The sequence below is a fragment of the Orcinus orca genome, chromosome 8 (assembly GCF_937001465.1).
Source record: "Orcinus orca chromosome 8, mOrcOrc1.1, whole genome shotgun sequence".
Classification (NCBI taxonomy): domain Eukaryota; kingdom Metazoa; phylum Chordata; class Mammalia; order Artiodactyla; family Delphinidae; genus Orcinus; species Orcinus orca.
In genome coordinates this window covers 36,394,527-36,411,056 of record NC_064566.1, presented here as the reverse complement: position 1 = coordinate 36,411,056, position 16,530 = coordinate 36,394,527, and the positions used below count along the sequence as shown (strand labels likewise).

Genomic DNA, 16,530 nt, shown 5'->3' with positions numbered 1-16,530 from the left:
AGAAGATCACCTCGTAAAACATTTGTTTCAATGACAAAAGAAGGAGGGGATTAGGAACTAGAAAGTTTTTGACTCATAGTAAAGTTCTGGAGAAAAGTTCACCATAATTGTTTTTTTAAGCCATAAATCTTTAGGTATCAAACCTAAATGCCACTGATCAAATTGATTGCTTGATTTCATTGAACATATGCTAAAGAGTAATGGCTTTTTCTTTCCAGTTCCCCGAATAGGCCATTGTAGTTAGGCAAAGCACAAAGTGGTTCAAACAAAGCAGCTGCCTTATAGATGGTTGCAGCTTTTTTTCCCCAGGAGAAGCGCTGTTTCCCAATTGTGGTGGTGTTAAAACCAGCACTGATAGATGTGATGTAACTCAGAGCCCCTAATTGATTATCTAATTATATCCAGTTCCCATTATGGAGGTTTGTGGGCTAGTAGGAATGCCTGGACTAGCAATGAGGAATAGACAGCCGGGCAGCCAGCCTCTGCACCTTTGCCTTGAAGAACCACCTGGGTGGGAGCCATTCTCTGATCGGAGATCCCCGATGGACCTGGATGATTAAATGATCAGGACGTCATTGCCCACACTGCATTTTGCAGAGTGCTTATTCCCTGGATGGTAACATGCAGGGGAAGGGTTCTATGGGGGAAAAATGGGGAAATCCTCTGGGTTAAGTTGTATAACTGTTACTGCAGGGTCTACTCAGATCCTTGAATCGGCCAATATGCATTCATTTATCCAGTTAGTGTTTGAATGCCTTCTATGTGCCCGGCACTGTCCTAGGCACTGGGGGATCAAGGGTGAATGAGATAGCCAAGGTGCCTGCTCTCTACTTTCTACTGGAGGAGGGCAGGCAAACAAAAGGGGAAGAGAAATATCCGATGGTGGTAGTACAATAAGATAATGGGATCAGAGGAACCGGGTAGATCATTTAGGTTGGGTTGAGGGGAGGCTTTCTCTGAGGACATGACACCAAAGTGGAAATACGAATGACAGGGAGCTGTCCATGCGGGTGTAGAATAGATCAGGTAGCGGGAGCAGCTGGTGCAAAGGCCCTGGGGTAGGGGTAAGCTTGGCAGCTTGGAGGAGCAGAAAGAAGGCTAGTGTGGCTGGAGTTCAGTGGGTGAAGGGGGTGTGACGTGAAAGGCAGCCTATAAGCAAAGAGGGCTGACCGGTGGCCCCTAGAGTTCTGTAGTCCCGTGGCCCTTGAGGTGAGGTCACAGTGATGGCTCTACAGGCTGAAGAGTTGATATTTCATTCTAAACGTGTCAAGCCATTGGAGAGTCGAGCAGGAGAGAGACTTGATTTGATTTACAGTTTTTCTGTTTGTTTGTTTTTTTAGTCACTTTTGTTCCTCTCTGGAGAATAAGACTGTGGGAGGGTCAAGAATAGAAGGAAAGACCCTAGCTAAGAGGCTTCCGTGGTCCTCTAGATGACAGTGGCTTCGATCAAGGTGGTAGAGCAAATATGGAGATGGACCAGTTCAGGATATTTCAGAGGATGAGCCAACAGAACTACAGGTAGATTGACTGTCTAGAGTGAGGGAGAGAGGAATCACAGAGAAAGCCGAGATTTCTGGCTTGAGCGGTTAGGAAAATGGTGGCATTTCTTGAGATAAGGAAGCTGGGGGGTTGGGGTGGGGGGAGGAACACGTGTGTACTGGGAATCTTCAGAAGGCGGCGTAGAAAGCATTCTCAAACGGAGCCACAGAACTCTTCTTATTTTATAGAGCATCTCATTGCATAGGGTTCCAAGGAACGTGTGTTGAGGAACACTGGGCTTTTGTCACTGAGCTGTGCTAGCCTGAGGCATCCATTTCCATAGTAAGCATTTGTCTTCTCAAAAGAACCAGATGTTCCAGTCAGGACACCCATCTCCAAGTAAGAAAAAACATCCTACTATTAATAAACGCTTTACCTAGGGGGACTTCCCCGGCAGTGCAGTGGTTGAGACTGACTCTGCTCTTCTACTGCAGGGGGCAGGGGTTCCATCCCTGGGCGGGAAACTAGGACCCTGCATGCCACGCGAGGTAGCCAGCAATTTTTTAAAATAAAAAATAAATGCTTTACCTAAAGACGAGCCAAACTCACTTAAGCCAGGTTTTTATATCCATTTTTTCCAGAGTAGTTCCTGCCATCACAGCCCCCTGACCCTGCAATGTGGTGACACAAACTGGGCTCTGGAGTTACTGTATGTCCTCATTCATCCCGTATTTGGCCCATATTGGGTTACTTTCGCAGATGATTTGTTTTATCCATTATATACTGATAGTTTCTAATTTTACTTCCAGAGGATAATCTTGTTCTCAAGGTCTAGAGATGTGATACCCCGTGCTCATGCTCTGGCTGTAAATTTAAGAGTAGTAAAATCACTTCCCTGGCTTTGTTTCATTGTATTTCTATCCCCACATTCTGACTTCGATGACCAAAGTCCCAAGGATAATGGTTCAGACCCTTGATCATTAACGTCAAATGTTGATGCAACCCCCAAATACCAGGTTTGTGTTGATCCTTCATTAGAACTCTGCCACATACAAACATGCCTAAATACAGTACCTCTCAGGATAGCAAATACTAAAACTGGACAGCTTTTCCGTAGTGTTTGTTAATAAGAGAGTTAATAAGAGAGTTTGTTAATAAGAAGCTGAACAAGGGAATTTGAGATATTGGCGTGAAGGAATCAGAGCAACTCCTCTGTGATGGCCGCCGAACGGAGACTCCCTTTTACCCTGCAGCTCTTCTCATTCATTTACGTGATGGCTGAGAACTTGATCCACGTTTCACCTCATGAAATTCCTCTCCATCTGTGTCTACCTTACATGTTATCAATATTTAGCTTTCTAGAAAAAATCCAAACAATTACTTTTTTTAATTCATTCACTTCTGTCTCTTCCTTCACTTCCTAAGTTTAATGACACTAACATTGTATTTCTCACCTCATATCCTTTTATGAATGTGGCATAAGATATATGGATGCGAGAAAGGTAAATATTTCTGTCTTTCATAAGGCAGTAAATAAGTTTAACCTTTTATTAAGTCCAACCATGATTCTTCATAAATTTATGGTTCAAAGCCCAGAATGTAGCAAGTTCAGAAGACTTGAAATGATCACTGCTTTATACCATGGAGAGCAAAAATTCCCAAGACCAGCAAAACTTGAAAACATCTCCACATCCACCCTTGTTTAGGGTCAACTTTATGGGCTATTGAGGACACTCATCGAAAAACCACCCTGGTAGAACAAGCATGTGAAATAGAAACATCTGAATACTTTAGAAAGTTACAAAGTTTACTTGTCCGAGACCCCTGGCTTCAGTGTCATTGTGGAAGAAGGCCTTATAGTGACTGATACCAGAAAAGAGATTTGGAGTTAAGAAAAAAAAAAAAAAGAAAACCACAAAAGTTCTTAGATAATCTCGATAGCAATTTCTTCATGTTGGAAATTTATCAAATCAGACCTAGAAAGAAGGCTGCATATTGTAGACAAAGCAGGCAGAGGGAAACCCAGGGGCGTTCGCATCATCACAGGACTCCTGTTATTTATTTGCGTGTCTAATGCATCTTCTCTCCCCTCACTCATCTCTTCCACTTTTTTCTTTCCTATCATGCAGTGCATCTTCCAAGGACTCATCACAAAGCAAAATCATCCGCTTCACTCTGGGTCAGAAAAAGATCTCTAGGTTAGACTTTCTCCGTGTCCCGCGAAGCATGGTTTCAACCCAGCCCCTCGTTCCTTTTGTTCTGGCTGCGTTTCCTTTTGGTCCCCTTCCCCATGTCATGTTTGCAGTTTGGGAAAACCAAACATGCTTTGGCTGATGACCCAGTGTTGGAGAGTTGAGAGTGGCCATGGGGTTGTTGAAGGGGTGTGTGGGTGTGTGTGTGTGTGTGTGTGTGTGTGTGTGTGTGTGATCTGTGAGGTTGAGTTGTACGTATTGTTTCTGCATTTCATTGATTTTTTTTTTTGTCTTTGATTGCTTGGACATCAAAGTCCATTCTGATTTAGAGAGGTGAGTTTGTAGGTGGTTTTCCATAGTAGTTTTATGATGAGTTTGGCTCCCTGCTCTGTCCTGGCCCTGATCCCACCTCACCTGCATCTCATTTATGTGTGTTATGCTTTCTGTTATTGGTGCTGTCATTAAAATTACTAATGTGGGATTGGTTTTCTCTTGAGTTTTAAAGACCTGAGGCATGAATCCAGTTGTTCAGAGGAGACAAGGCAATAAGGCAATGTGTCATTTTTATTTCTGGGTGCTCTTGTGTACCATGTGTACCATGGACAGATCACCTCAATTCCCTGAAAATAATAATTAGGGCTGCTCACTAACTAATTCTCTTGACTCACTTTGGCGTCTACCGCATCCTGTCAGGACCTGTTTCAGGGAATGGCAAACGCCAGTTATATCCCTGTATCTACTCTGTTTTAAAGGTATCAGCAGTTAACTTTTATTGAATGCATATTATGTGCCAATTTGAATACATTATCTTTTTTAATCTTCACATCGATATTCTTGCGGTAGGTCATGTTATTATCCCCATTTTACAGATGAGGAAACTAAAATTTAGGAAGTTCTCGGTAAGTTAGCAAAGTCACACAGAAAGTGGAAAGACCAGGATTTGAGCCCAGGTAATCTCACCCCAGAACCCTCACTTTAACCACTATGTTACCTCTCTCCCCGCCCCCTCCTCCTCCTTGAATTCTGGTGCTTACGTGGTCGGTGAGGCTGCTTTTTAAAATCTTATATGTTTCAGCCATTCCTCCTGACTTTTGCGTCATGTTGCCCTTGTAGCATCCTGACAGAAACAGAGTCTCCTCCTCATTATGGCTGGTATTTCTTTTTCATTGAATTCTCACGTAAAGGTAAAGGGATGCCCAGATGGCATTTCTCTCTGTATTCCTGCAACAAATAGGTACAGAACGTCTGCTTGCTGCCCCACGCTCTTAGGCTCCAGTGGGTGCCTTTTCTAATCAGTTAACTTTTCTAAAAAGCTTATGCTTGGGGAGGCCCAACTCAGAATCCGTCTGGCTGCAGGAAGAAGCCACAGGGCAGCTGCTTCTCCGTAGGACAAGTCAGCATGCTACCCAGACTTGGTTCTGGGGGCCCTACATTCATCACTGCATCTCATAGGCATGTGTCTTAGTCTGCTCAGGCTGCTACTACACATCACCACAGACTGAGTGACTTAATGGAGATTTATTTCTCACAGTTCTGGAGGCTGGGAAATCCAAGATCAGGGTGCCAACGTGGTTGTGTTCTGGTGAGAGCCCTCTTCCCATTTTCCAGATGGCTGTGTTCTTCCTGTGTCCTCACATGGTGGAGAGCAGAGAGAAAGCAAGCTCTCCCGTCTCTGTCTCTTCTTCCAAGGCACTAACCCCATCACAAGGGCTCCACTTTCATGACCTCATTACCTCCCAGAGACCCCGTCTCCAGATACCGTCACACTGGGTTGACAACATATGTATTTGGGGAGCAGGGGACACAAACATGAGTCCATAGCACGCTGCTAGAGAGTGACTGCTTTCCCAGCAGCACGAGGCCCAAGTCAGATAGACGGCCTCCCCCCACCACTGCACTGGTAACCTGGGATCCCTTTTTTTTTTTTTTTTTGAGTGTCATGCAAAGTCCATACACAGGAAAGGAAGGGGGTGGGGAGCTTGGAGGAAACCTGAAATCTAGTGTTTGTTCCCCCGATGTGCTTACTTCTGGAAGAGAGAGAAAACAGGAACTAGCTGGGAAAGAATCTAATTGGAAGCACATGCCCATCCCGTGAATGATCTATTATTATCAGTCCCAAACGACGGAAGGAGGTGGAGTGGGGTTGGGGGGGAAGAGAGGAAGAACTGAAGAATGAGGGCGTGTCTGCCCTGCCCTGAGGGCGTGCTGGGCACAGGGCTTCCAAGTTGACCAAAGCCAAGGTCTGGCTTTCCATCAGGGTCCTATCCCTCATCTAGAGTTTCTCTTGGATGCATTTTGTTTCTGACGAGCCTGACAAAGGGATGGTCTTCATTTTATTATTCGTCTAACACTCCTTGCCTTCTGCTCCGCCCACTTCCCCGCCCCTAGACTTGAGCACAACCTTGATAAACATTTTAGCTGATCAGGCACCACCAGGGATAGTAGTAAAGTCTGGTTGCCAAAAGAAACAGGGTCAACTTGTTGACCTACCTACCCCTCTGGCTGAGTAGGACACCTCTCCCAGAGCTTTGGAAATAGGTCTCTTGTTCAGGTGCAGACATTGGTTGAACACCGACCAGAGCCAAACACCTAGATAGGCACCAAGGATGTTGAGCAGGTGGGAAGCCTCATCTTGAATCTACGGGGAAGGGGCTCATGGAGGGAACTGGTACAGGGATGAAGGATTTCCATGAATTTCCACCTTTGACCACTGTGTTGCCTCTTGGCATCCCTGGTGAGCCTCAGGTATTTAGGCTTATTCTACCTGTGGGAGGCATTGAAGCATGGTGACGAAGAGTGCAGCTTTGCAGTCGAACCTAACAAACACCGTTTTCACCACTTACTGTGTTACCTGGACCCATTATTTAATCTCCATGAGCCTGTGTTTCCTTATTGGTAAAATGGGGTAGTCCTGCCCCACATAGTCACAGTGCTATGTGGACTAAATAAAGTCATTTCCAGCCCTTTGCAGCCTGGCATGTAATCCGTGCACCATAACTAGCTGATAGGGCGATGTTGGTGGTTTGGGTTGATCTGGACCAGCTCTAGCAAGTCTCACAGAGTCGATCTCTGTAAGACCATCTTGTGGAGAAGAATCAGTGTGGCTAGTAGTTCAGCCGTCTCTGCCCAGCTGCTGAAAAGCAGATGCCGTGGAGATGAGAGGTTTAGCATTTAATCATCTTGTCTAGCAAAAGCATCTCCAATTATGACCTCCACCCCCCCCACCCCCAAGGTCCTGAGCATGTGCACACAAGCTGCCATCTTTCCTGGGAGGGCCATCTTCTGCTCCCAGCCTTTGAAGTGGTTTGGGGGAGAAGAACGGCTTTCTTCCCGTCAGCACGTACAACGCGTGGAGCCGGGATGCACGCACAGGTTGTGTGCCAGGAACAACAGTCTTACCATCCTGCCTGCTCGGCTGTGCACATGTTGGAGAAATTGACCATAGCTCCCATAGCAGCAGGATTTTCCTTCTGCCTCTTTGTTACACCTCTTCCCTTAAACTTCATTTTTTAAAAAAGCAACGCGTGTGTGTTTCAGAACACATCTGTGTCCTCTCATTTTGTAACTGTTGTTTGGACGTGGGATGATCATGGGAAGTAGAGTCCTTCTTGCAAAGGAGCCATTGAAACCTTCTGGCACTGTGGATGATGTAGGGTGTGGATGATTTGAGGTTGACTTGCTGCACTCTCCTCTCTCTGCTTTTTCTTGATGAGGCAGGCATCGCTGGGCAGCAGCTGTTGTGGTATCTGCAGCTGTTCCACATGAGCAAGACCCAGCTCTGCAGAAGAATGATGCTAATAGACAGCAGCTACTTGCAGGCTGGGGCTTGAGAGAAGTTCTCCTGATGCACAAGGATGTTAATAATAATGAACTTCAGAATGTTAGCCAGGGGCCTGTGTGACTGTGAACTGGAAGCTACTCTGCTTTTCAACTCTAGCTCTGTTCTCAGCTTCCCTAATGAATGCCTCCTTGCTGGAGGACAGGACCAAGTCCAAGGTTCATAGTGTGACACTGAGGGCTGCCCCCGCCTGGTTTTCCAGCCTCATTTCCTCCCACGCTGTCCCCCAAGCCCCAGCACACACTGGCCCTTTCTTTCTTCAGTGCTTTTTTTTTTTTTTTACAAGCTTCCCTCTGCATGACACCTCTGCCCCCTCCCTTCTTGCCCTCTACTCACATTCTCATTCCACATGCCACATCTTGCTCTGGGGTTGCTTTTATTTGGAACCTTCCCTGACCATTCCAACTTCCGAGGTCATTATTTCTCTTCTTTGAATTACTTCTGACCTTTCATATTCTTTTATCAATGTGTATGTAATTGAGATGTCAGCTAGGGTCAATCTACCCCTTAAAATCTAGATAAGATTGAACTAGAACCCTGTGATAATCTTTTTGGGCCACCATGATAAAACACCACAGGCTGGGTGACTTACAAGCAACACTCATGAGGGCTCTATCTAATGACCTAATCACTTCCCAAAGGCCCCACCTCCTAATACCATCACATTGGGCATTACAATCTCAACATATGAATTGGGGTAAGGAAGGACTCAGAAACACAGACATAGCACATCCCTGCTTCAGTTTGTGAAGTCCAGTGCCCTCACCTGGATTGCTCAGGTATCTTAGGATCTCGTGGTCACCTTTGGCTCTGAAGTCCTGTATTCACAATTCAGTCTGAATTAATTCAGTTTGTGGATTGACTCATCATCCCAAGGGATGTTTTGGTTCCCTCCTGGGTGGATCCAAACGAAGCTTTTTTACCTTACTTCCCATCCATCACACATTCATTCATGGCCTTTGTGAGGCAGACTGCTGAAAATTTCAGAGGGATGTGGGAGGCTTGCTTTGGAGCAAGCAACTGTCCCACCCCATCCACAACAGAACCCGAGTTTTGAAGCACAGTGTTCACATGGCTTCCTTCTGACACTTGGAAGAAGTTACTTGGTCTCCATCCAGTTTTCCCATTTGGGCAAGTTAAGGGAGCTGTCCTCACTAGGGTGTAATGGTGATGAGGTAGAGGGTGACATGAGCTGGCTTGAGCTTTATGGTGGCTTTTGATGGCTCGGCATGTGCCAACCATCCCTTATTGTCACGTCAGCCGCCCTCAAGGCCTTCGAGACCTCTTCCGTGTCTCAGAAAACTTGGTACAACCTGTAGCCATTTGAAGGATGGGTCACTCCCATCAGAGTAGCACCTCTAGGTTCTGACTCAAGGAAGAGGATCTGATGGTGACCACCCCTAGGAAACCAGAGCCGTCTCAGTTAATCCAAGACTGGGGAATGTTTCAGTCTGGGCCCCACAGATGGCTCAGAGGTACCCCAAGTGTAAGGTCTTCGTCACAGATGCTTGGATGAAGCAGTTTCTTCATCACAGATTCTTGGATGAAGCAGTTTCTCTCCTCGAATGTTCCTTAGGGAGATGATGAATCCTGTCTGCCAAAACCTGTCTTGCCTCTTTGGAAACGTTGATCTCCAACTCTTGTGTGTTGATTTTTGTCCAGCTCTCTATTGCTGCTTTAACCTAGATCTGCCTGATTCCTTCCTTATTTGTCTGGTTCTTTTTTCTACCATAGCATGTTTTCTTTATGACAATGTCCAATTCCTTTATGAATCTGTGCTCAGCAGAGAGGATGTTAAGGGGAACCAGCATGCATTGAGTACTTACATCAGGCTGGACCTTAAGTCCCATTCCAAGTTCACAGCTATCCGATTGGGTACTTTACTGTTATTCCAAAGTGACATATATGGAACGTGAATCTCAGATCATAAGACTGGCCCGATGTCATGTCCACATTTGTATGGAAAAAGCTATTTTACCCATTGTACCACACTGCCTCACAGAGGACCAAATTGCCTACCTCATTCAAGGTTGTGGCCATCCCATCCAATACTTTGATTTCTTGCCTCTATAAAGGCCCTGTGCTGCTCTGAAAAATCTGTGGTCCAGGTGAGGGCAGTGGGGCCTCTCGAGCATCTTTTCCCTCCTCGTTGCTTTTTGCTTCCCTGTTCTTTGCCACGGGAGTAGAATACTGTCACCTGTGTTACCCTGCACCACTTAAAACTGTTGCTGTGACATCATCTTGGAACATGTCCATAATCCTTTTTCAGGCCTATCTGTGGGCATACAGACTCCTGCAGAGTCCAGCCCTGAGGAGCCCCACGCCTGCACCTGCAGCAGCTCTGCCATTGGCTGGGAGTCCTCGGGTAACACTGTCCGTCTTGGAGGGCGTGCAGGGTGCTGTTTGCATTGGAAGCAGAACCGAGAGGTGCCAAGATTGCTGGACCTCCTTGATCAGTTGATCTGGCCGCCTCTGGTCCGCAAACACAGGCACTGGCACTGCTGGTTTTGCACCCCACTCTGTGCCTGTCTTCGTGAGGTGAATATCTTCACTAAACAAGATGGGGTAAATTAACAGAGGGGCAAATCCTCCTAATGCAGTGGGAAGTGAGGCCTTCCCTCTGCCACTTTTGGGGGGAAGAACTCACCCGCTTCCTTCTCTCCTAGCTCCCAGTTAAGGAACTGGGCCAGCTTCTTCTTAACTGTATAAATCTTACAGTCCTCTCACACCAGCTCATGTTCTCTGTGTACTCTGCAGCCATTTTTTCTTGCTCAGGCAACAAGAAAAAGTTTGAAGCGTTTGCCTGTTTCTATCGAAAATGCTTCCAGACTGCAGACTTCTTCGGTGCTTAGAGATTTGTGTGGAAAGAGAAGGCTGAAAGCTTTATGAGTTGAAAATTCAGACTTATCGCTAGATCTAGTGCTGGTCAGCTGAGGTTCCAGTGGCTTTTCAACACTGCTAAGTGGGTTTTAGCTGAAAGATATAACTAAATATTTCATCATTTATTCATCTTTCAACTTTAATGATTGCAAAGAGTCTGCTTAGTAATCCCTGAACCAAAATTCTGATTTGCGGAGTCATAGCCTTAACTCTTCGGGGAATGGGCCATAATATCTTCAGACACATTACCAAAGACTAGTCTGCTGACTTTACTTCCCAAACCACCCAAAAATGAAGTGTTTTATTTAAAGGGAAAGTGTGTGTTTGTCTTTAGGCTAACAGATTCCTGCTCATTTTACAGAAAGAATGTATGATTTTATCCATCGACTGTGCAGAGAAGCTGAGCTTCAGACTCAGAGTAATGTCTATGGAGACAGGTTGTCAGATGTTGAAGGAAAATGTATGTCTGAACAAATGTTTCCATCCAGTCCATAATTTTTCATTGCAGATGAGTTGGGTTCTGAGGTAGCAGTTTCCTTTCTGACCATCATAAATTATATCTTTTTCTTGATACTTACATCCCTAGATCGTGGCAAAAACCATTTTCAGTGTCTGTCAAAAGAGATGCACACGCAAGTTTAACAGTTTAGAGTCTTAACAGACCTTTATGTTCTACCCTAGATAGAATTAGAGATGACATGGTTTGGCCCTATTGAAAAGCAAAATTACTCATCCAAGAGAAAAAGTAAGACGAGCTTTGTATTTTTTTTGGCCACGCTGTGTGGCTTGTGGGATCTCAGTTCTCTGACCAGGGATTGAACCTGGGCCACAGCAGTGAAAGCCCAGGATCCTAACCACCATTACACCAGGGAACTCCCGAGCTTTGTATTTCTAATCAGCAGACGTATTCATATCTCTCTCTCTGTGTTCAAAGGAAAACTACTCACACCTGGCTTTTGGACTTCACTGGGGTCATTACTAGCCCAGATGTTTGTGGTGGTTCCAGTAAGTCCTTGGACTGGCAAACCGCCACCGACCTGATGCCTTGAATGGTTTCTTTTACCTCCTGCATGGCTGCAGTACCTTCTGAGGTACTGCCGTTCTCCTGAGACTGAAGCCTGTTGCTTTTGCCTTTTAGACTTCCAGGTCCTACCGCGAGGGTATCCGCTGCAGGCAGCGAGGCCAAAACACGCGGAGGGTCAGCCCCTGCTAACAACCGACGGAGCCAGAGCTTTAACAACTACGACAAGTCCAAACCGGTCACCTCCCCACTCCCACCCCCACCAGCAAGCAGCCATGAGAAAGGTAAGCCACCTTCTTGGGGGTCCTTTCTGGCATCTTCCTTTATAGCAGATCCAGTTCTATTGGGTGAGTGTGGCGTGGCAAACGGTGATGGGAACAGGTCACAAGGACATGCTTGGCTGGCGGGAACTTTGTTGGAAGAGGTATTAATAAGGTGGGGAAAATATTACATATTCATAGTTGCCAGCAGGAACAGCTGTGTTTGTCTGGGTGGAGCCCAGAAGACACATAGAAGCAATGTAGCATTTGCAATTTGAAAACATTCATAGAATATTCTCTATACAGGAGGTGGTTTTCTAGAAATGCAAGCTGCTTGGGGCATGCATTTTGTGAGCCGATAAGGTTTTTACCCATCAGAAGTGATGTGAGGGAAGTTAGGAACAAGGAGGGTTTTCACCCTTTGAAAAAGTCCGAAATGTGGGTTGGCTAAGTGAATATCTTGGCTACACATAAAGAGTAGGCAGCATTCCTCTTGGTATTCTGATAATGTAGCTCTTGCCAAAAAAGGGTATGATTTTTTTACTATGCATAGTACTGAGCTTTTAGGTTGGGGAGGAAATGTAAGTAGCCCTGTGGGGACTCTTGCACAGAAGGTAGTAAAACAAACCTTTGCTTGCTGCAGTCTGTATCTCATGACACATTGGAGAAATAGGGAAATTGAAACCGCTCAGAAGATTCTTCAATAAGAGACAGAGCCCTCCCTTTTTCCTCCCACGCAAAGTGGTCTAGACTTCTTAGGGGGGCATGCCCAGGTCCCTTGGAAGCATTTCCTGCCTGGTAGTGTGGAAGCTTCCTAGGGCTTGTCCTGGATGTGCCCCCTCCTCCCCTGGGACCCAGGAGACACCCCCGCCCGCCCCCCGCACAGTGCTCCAGGGGACTGGGCAGCTCTCCCACCGTGAGGGAGATCAGAACCTCCCTGCCCGCACCCCTCCATCCCAGGATAACTTAATCCAATGGCTGGGCTTCCCCCCACACCCACTCCCACCTGGAACACTGGAGGAAATATGAAGGAAATCTGTGTAAGGCTGACATATACACGGCAGAAGTTTTCTCTGACAAGGCATGGGGAACTCTGCACCTAGCACTAAAGCTATAACCAGAATGTCTCAACCAATCATGACTCTGACCCAGCCTTTGGCTTCCGCCTTGAGCAGACCATTTTTCTTCTTCTTTTTTTTTCCACCTCCCTTCCCCTCTCCTCCTTTCCTTTTCTTTACCATACCCGTGTATTCTTGTTAAAAGTGTGCTTAAATTACAAAAATAATGAATGCTTGTAAAATGGTGTAAGTTTCTGTCAAATAAAAGTTCTCCTCTGTATGCTCCCTGAAGCACACCACTATAAACCATTCTATGCATATCCTTCCAGATACGTTTATGTATATATACATAATATAGAAAAGAGCTAAATTTTGTTGAGTACCTACTGTGTGCCTCATTGAATTCCCCCAAAGTGTGTTGTTATCCCCATTTACAAAGGATGAAACTAAGGTTAAGAGAGGTTAAGTAGTTGCCGAGGTCACACCAGAAACGGTGAGAAATGGAGTTGGAACTGAACCGAGGCACTTGGGTTCCAGAACCACAATTAATACTGTGCTTTTCCTGGAAGTAGAAAAGAAATGCTTGAAACCCTGCCGCTGAGAGCTGGTTAGAGGTGTGCAGGTTGAGGGAGAAGGGAGAGAGGAGAAGGTGTTTGGGAAGCCTGCCCTTGTCCCATAGTCCTTTGGGGAGGATAGACATAAAACAGTCTGAAGGACGGGTATGAGGCCAATGTCCAAAAAATTGAGAAAATTAAAGGTTCCCTGTGGAGGGAACATATGTGGGAGGGTGCAGGGTTGGTGGCTGGACCTGTGTCCCAGAGCCCACACAGACATAGGGCCACTCAGGCAGCCCAGCCAGGGGCTCCCCACTGGCACTGGGGCAGCTACCAGTCTGCCTCTGTCCTGGGCAGGGGTTGCCACTTGTGCCTTAAGCAGACAGCCGGGAGGCCTCCTGAAGGACGGTGGCTGTGAATGCCAATAGAGGCATTGTCCCAGGGAAAAACTCCGGTGTCAGAAGGAAAGGCAATCGTACTTACTTGTTGAGCACGTAACATGTGCTAGGGACTTTGATTTTCACTATGTTATACTTGATCTTCAGAAGCATTCCATGAGGTAAATATTACCCCAGTTTTACAGGTAAAGAAGATGAGGCTAAATGAGATTTAGTAACTTGCCCTCCCTGTTAATTGAGGGCCAGAATTCATATCCAGGTCTGACTCCCAGCTTTGAACTCTGGTTCTGTCCTGTCCCCTGGGATGTCTGTGAGGAGTGTCAAGTGAGGGGACGTGCGTGAGAATGTTGTGTGAGCTATGATGCGCTCAAAATCCTGCAAGGATTTACAGTGATAAAAATTACTGATGGAGGTTCAGGTGCGTGGGAGGTGTGTTTATTATCCCTCTCCTATCCTGGGGAGCTGAGGTAAAGCAGGCTTGGGGCAGACCTAGATTTTATTTATTTATTTATTTAGGCAGAGCCACGTGGCTTGTGGGATCTTAGCTGCCCGACCAGGGATCGAACCTGGGCCCTGGCAGTGAAAGCGCTGGGTCCTAACCACGGGACCGCCAGGGAATTCCCAGGCCTCAGTATTTTTTACTAATACTTTTCCACCATCCTGAAGTAACGGGGTCATGTGATTTTGCCTTCAGAGACTCGTTATTTCCTCCTCCTTTCTTCATGTTCCCTGTGTTCTCCCTTGAACCTGACCTTGGTTGCAGACTGAGGTAGGCGGCTTGCATGCAAAATATAGTTTGTGGGGACGGAACAGCAATAACTCAGCCACCTGGCCATGTAAAAGACACAACAGGTACTTGGGTGCATAAGATATCATCCTTTACCTGGAGAAATCTTGGAGAGAGAAACTCTTTGAGCAGCTGAACTGCAGTTCAGTGTGGTTGGTGCTATAGTTGAGGTGTGGACTGCTTTCCCATGAGGCCAAGTCCGTGATAGAATCTCATTACCTGTCCTCCCCTGAAGCTTTCTTGTGAGTCAGTCAGACCCGGACTGCACTGTGCTCTGGCAGGTGAACCAATTCATAGGCTTTTCTATGTGATCCATTGACCCGAGAATCCCGGTCCTAGGAATTGATCTAATCACATCACTAAGTTCAATGAGAAATCCATCATTCTGTCAATAAATGACAAAAATATTTCAACACCTAGTCCCGGTTTTTAAAAAGGATAAAGAGGAATAAAAGGAGATTGTAACAGGCAACTTTTCAAAAACCCCAGAGCACTTTGTACTTTGTGGGGAAACACTAAAGCATTCCTCTTAAAATCACACCCAAAGAAACAAGTCCCCTTTTGTCATCATCACTGAATTTAGTTCTGATTATACTGGGCAATCAACTGAGATGTAAAGCAGAAGAAAACTAACAGGTAGTAACTAGAAAAAAACCTAGGACTCACAGTTCATTACATTGTTCCATAAAGTGACCAAGTGCATAGTTGATACACAAAACCCAGAAAGAAATGTTCTGTACAGCAACACGACCTGTTAGTTTTCCTAAAAGTTCAGATTTCAGATTCTGTAGGTTTGGAGGAAAGTCTGCAGAGCCTTAGCCTTTAGGAAAACCTGCTAGTTATTTGTTGTATCATTATCACTGCCATGGTTTAGGCCTGCGTTTGGATTCGCACTCCTGCAGGCAACAACCATACAGGGCCCTGCCCGGCCTGCAGGATGTGTCAGCAGGATCGGCTGCGAAACATCTGTTAAGGAATGGCCAGGACGCGCGGCGGCCCTTCACTTCCTCTGTTGGCTCCGAGTGGCTCTAGGGCTCCAGGCCAGAATCACAGATTTTCAGGGGAGAGGAAATAGCTGTTCTTTTTCAACATTTGTGACATGATCTGTTTTCTCTTCCTTCCATTCCCTCACTTACATCCTCTGAACAGGTTAACACTGCCAGCAATCTAATACAGGTCTAAAGTATTTAGTCCATCATACAAATTTGGAATGTTTACTAGCATTGCTAGACTGAATTCTGTGCATACGGAGGATGTTCTTTTCTGAATAATAAGGTTTTCTTCATTTTGTAGAAAGCATATCTTTACTATATTTTCAATACAAAAATAATTATATTAAAGTATTCGAACAACACAAATTTATTAAAAGAACCCTATATAATCCCACCTCTCAGACAAAGCCAGTGTTAGCCACTTAGTGTATATTCTTCTATATTATTTTCATGCATATACTATCACATTTTTTGTTTGTTTTTTTAAAGTTATTTTAATAGTTCCTTTTTTTAAATCAAAGTATAGTTGATTTATATACTATAACATTTTGATAAATTTTTCCTAATGTTCACTCTTTGGCAGGAGCTGTTTGAAGTGCTTTATTAGTAATATTTAATTTTTACAGGAGCCTTGTACATATACACCCAGTCTCACACACACATACATATATGACATTTTAAGTTATAAATAAAATCAACAAATCATGGACAGCCCTTTTTATAGGTCATTCTCTCTTCATAAAATAGTTGCATAGTACTTCATAGTATGAATTTACCTTAATATTTTTAATCACTTTCATTTAGGTTGCTTCTAATTTTTTGATATTATAAATAGTACTGAGATTAACATCCTTGTAGGTCTTTTTTGCATGTATACAACCATTTCAGTGGAATTACTGCATTGAAGAATGTATGCACATTTTACAGTTGTTTTAACAGTGCCAAATTTTGCTCCCCAAAGGTTATCCCTGTTTATAATTCCCAGCAACAATGTGTGAGAAGTCTAGTTTCTCTCCACACTTGACACTTTTATTTTCACTCTCTTGGGCAAAAAATACCTTGCCTTAGAAA

The 16,530-nt window shown here is 45.1% G+C and overlaps 1 protein-coding gene across 5 annotated transcripts in view; it reads left to right on the top strand.

Moving 5' to 3' along the window:
- NAV2 (neuron navigator 2) overlaps positions 1-16,530 on the top strand; it is a 399,505-nt gene that overhangs the window by 174,714 nt on the left and 208,261 nt on the right. For all 5 annotated transcript variants that reach the window (XR_007478781.1, XM_033409220.2, XM_049713471.1 and 2 more), the window contains exon 6: positions 11,528-11,694. Coding sequence is in view for 4 of the 5 variants with exons in the window: in XM_033409220.2 (XP_033265111.1) it covers positions 11,528-11,694 (167 nt within the window). In the remaining variant the exon portion in view is untranslated. The remainder of the gene's footprint in view (positions 1-11,527; positions 11,695-16,530) is intronic.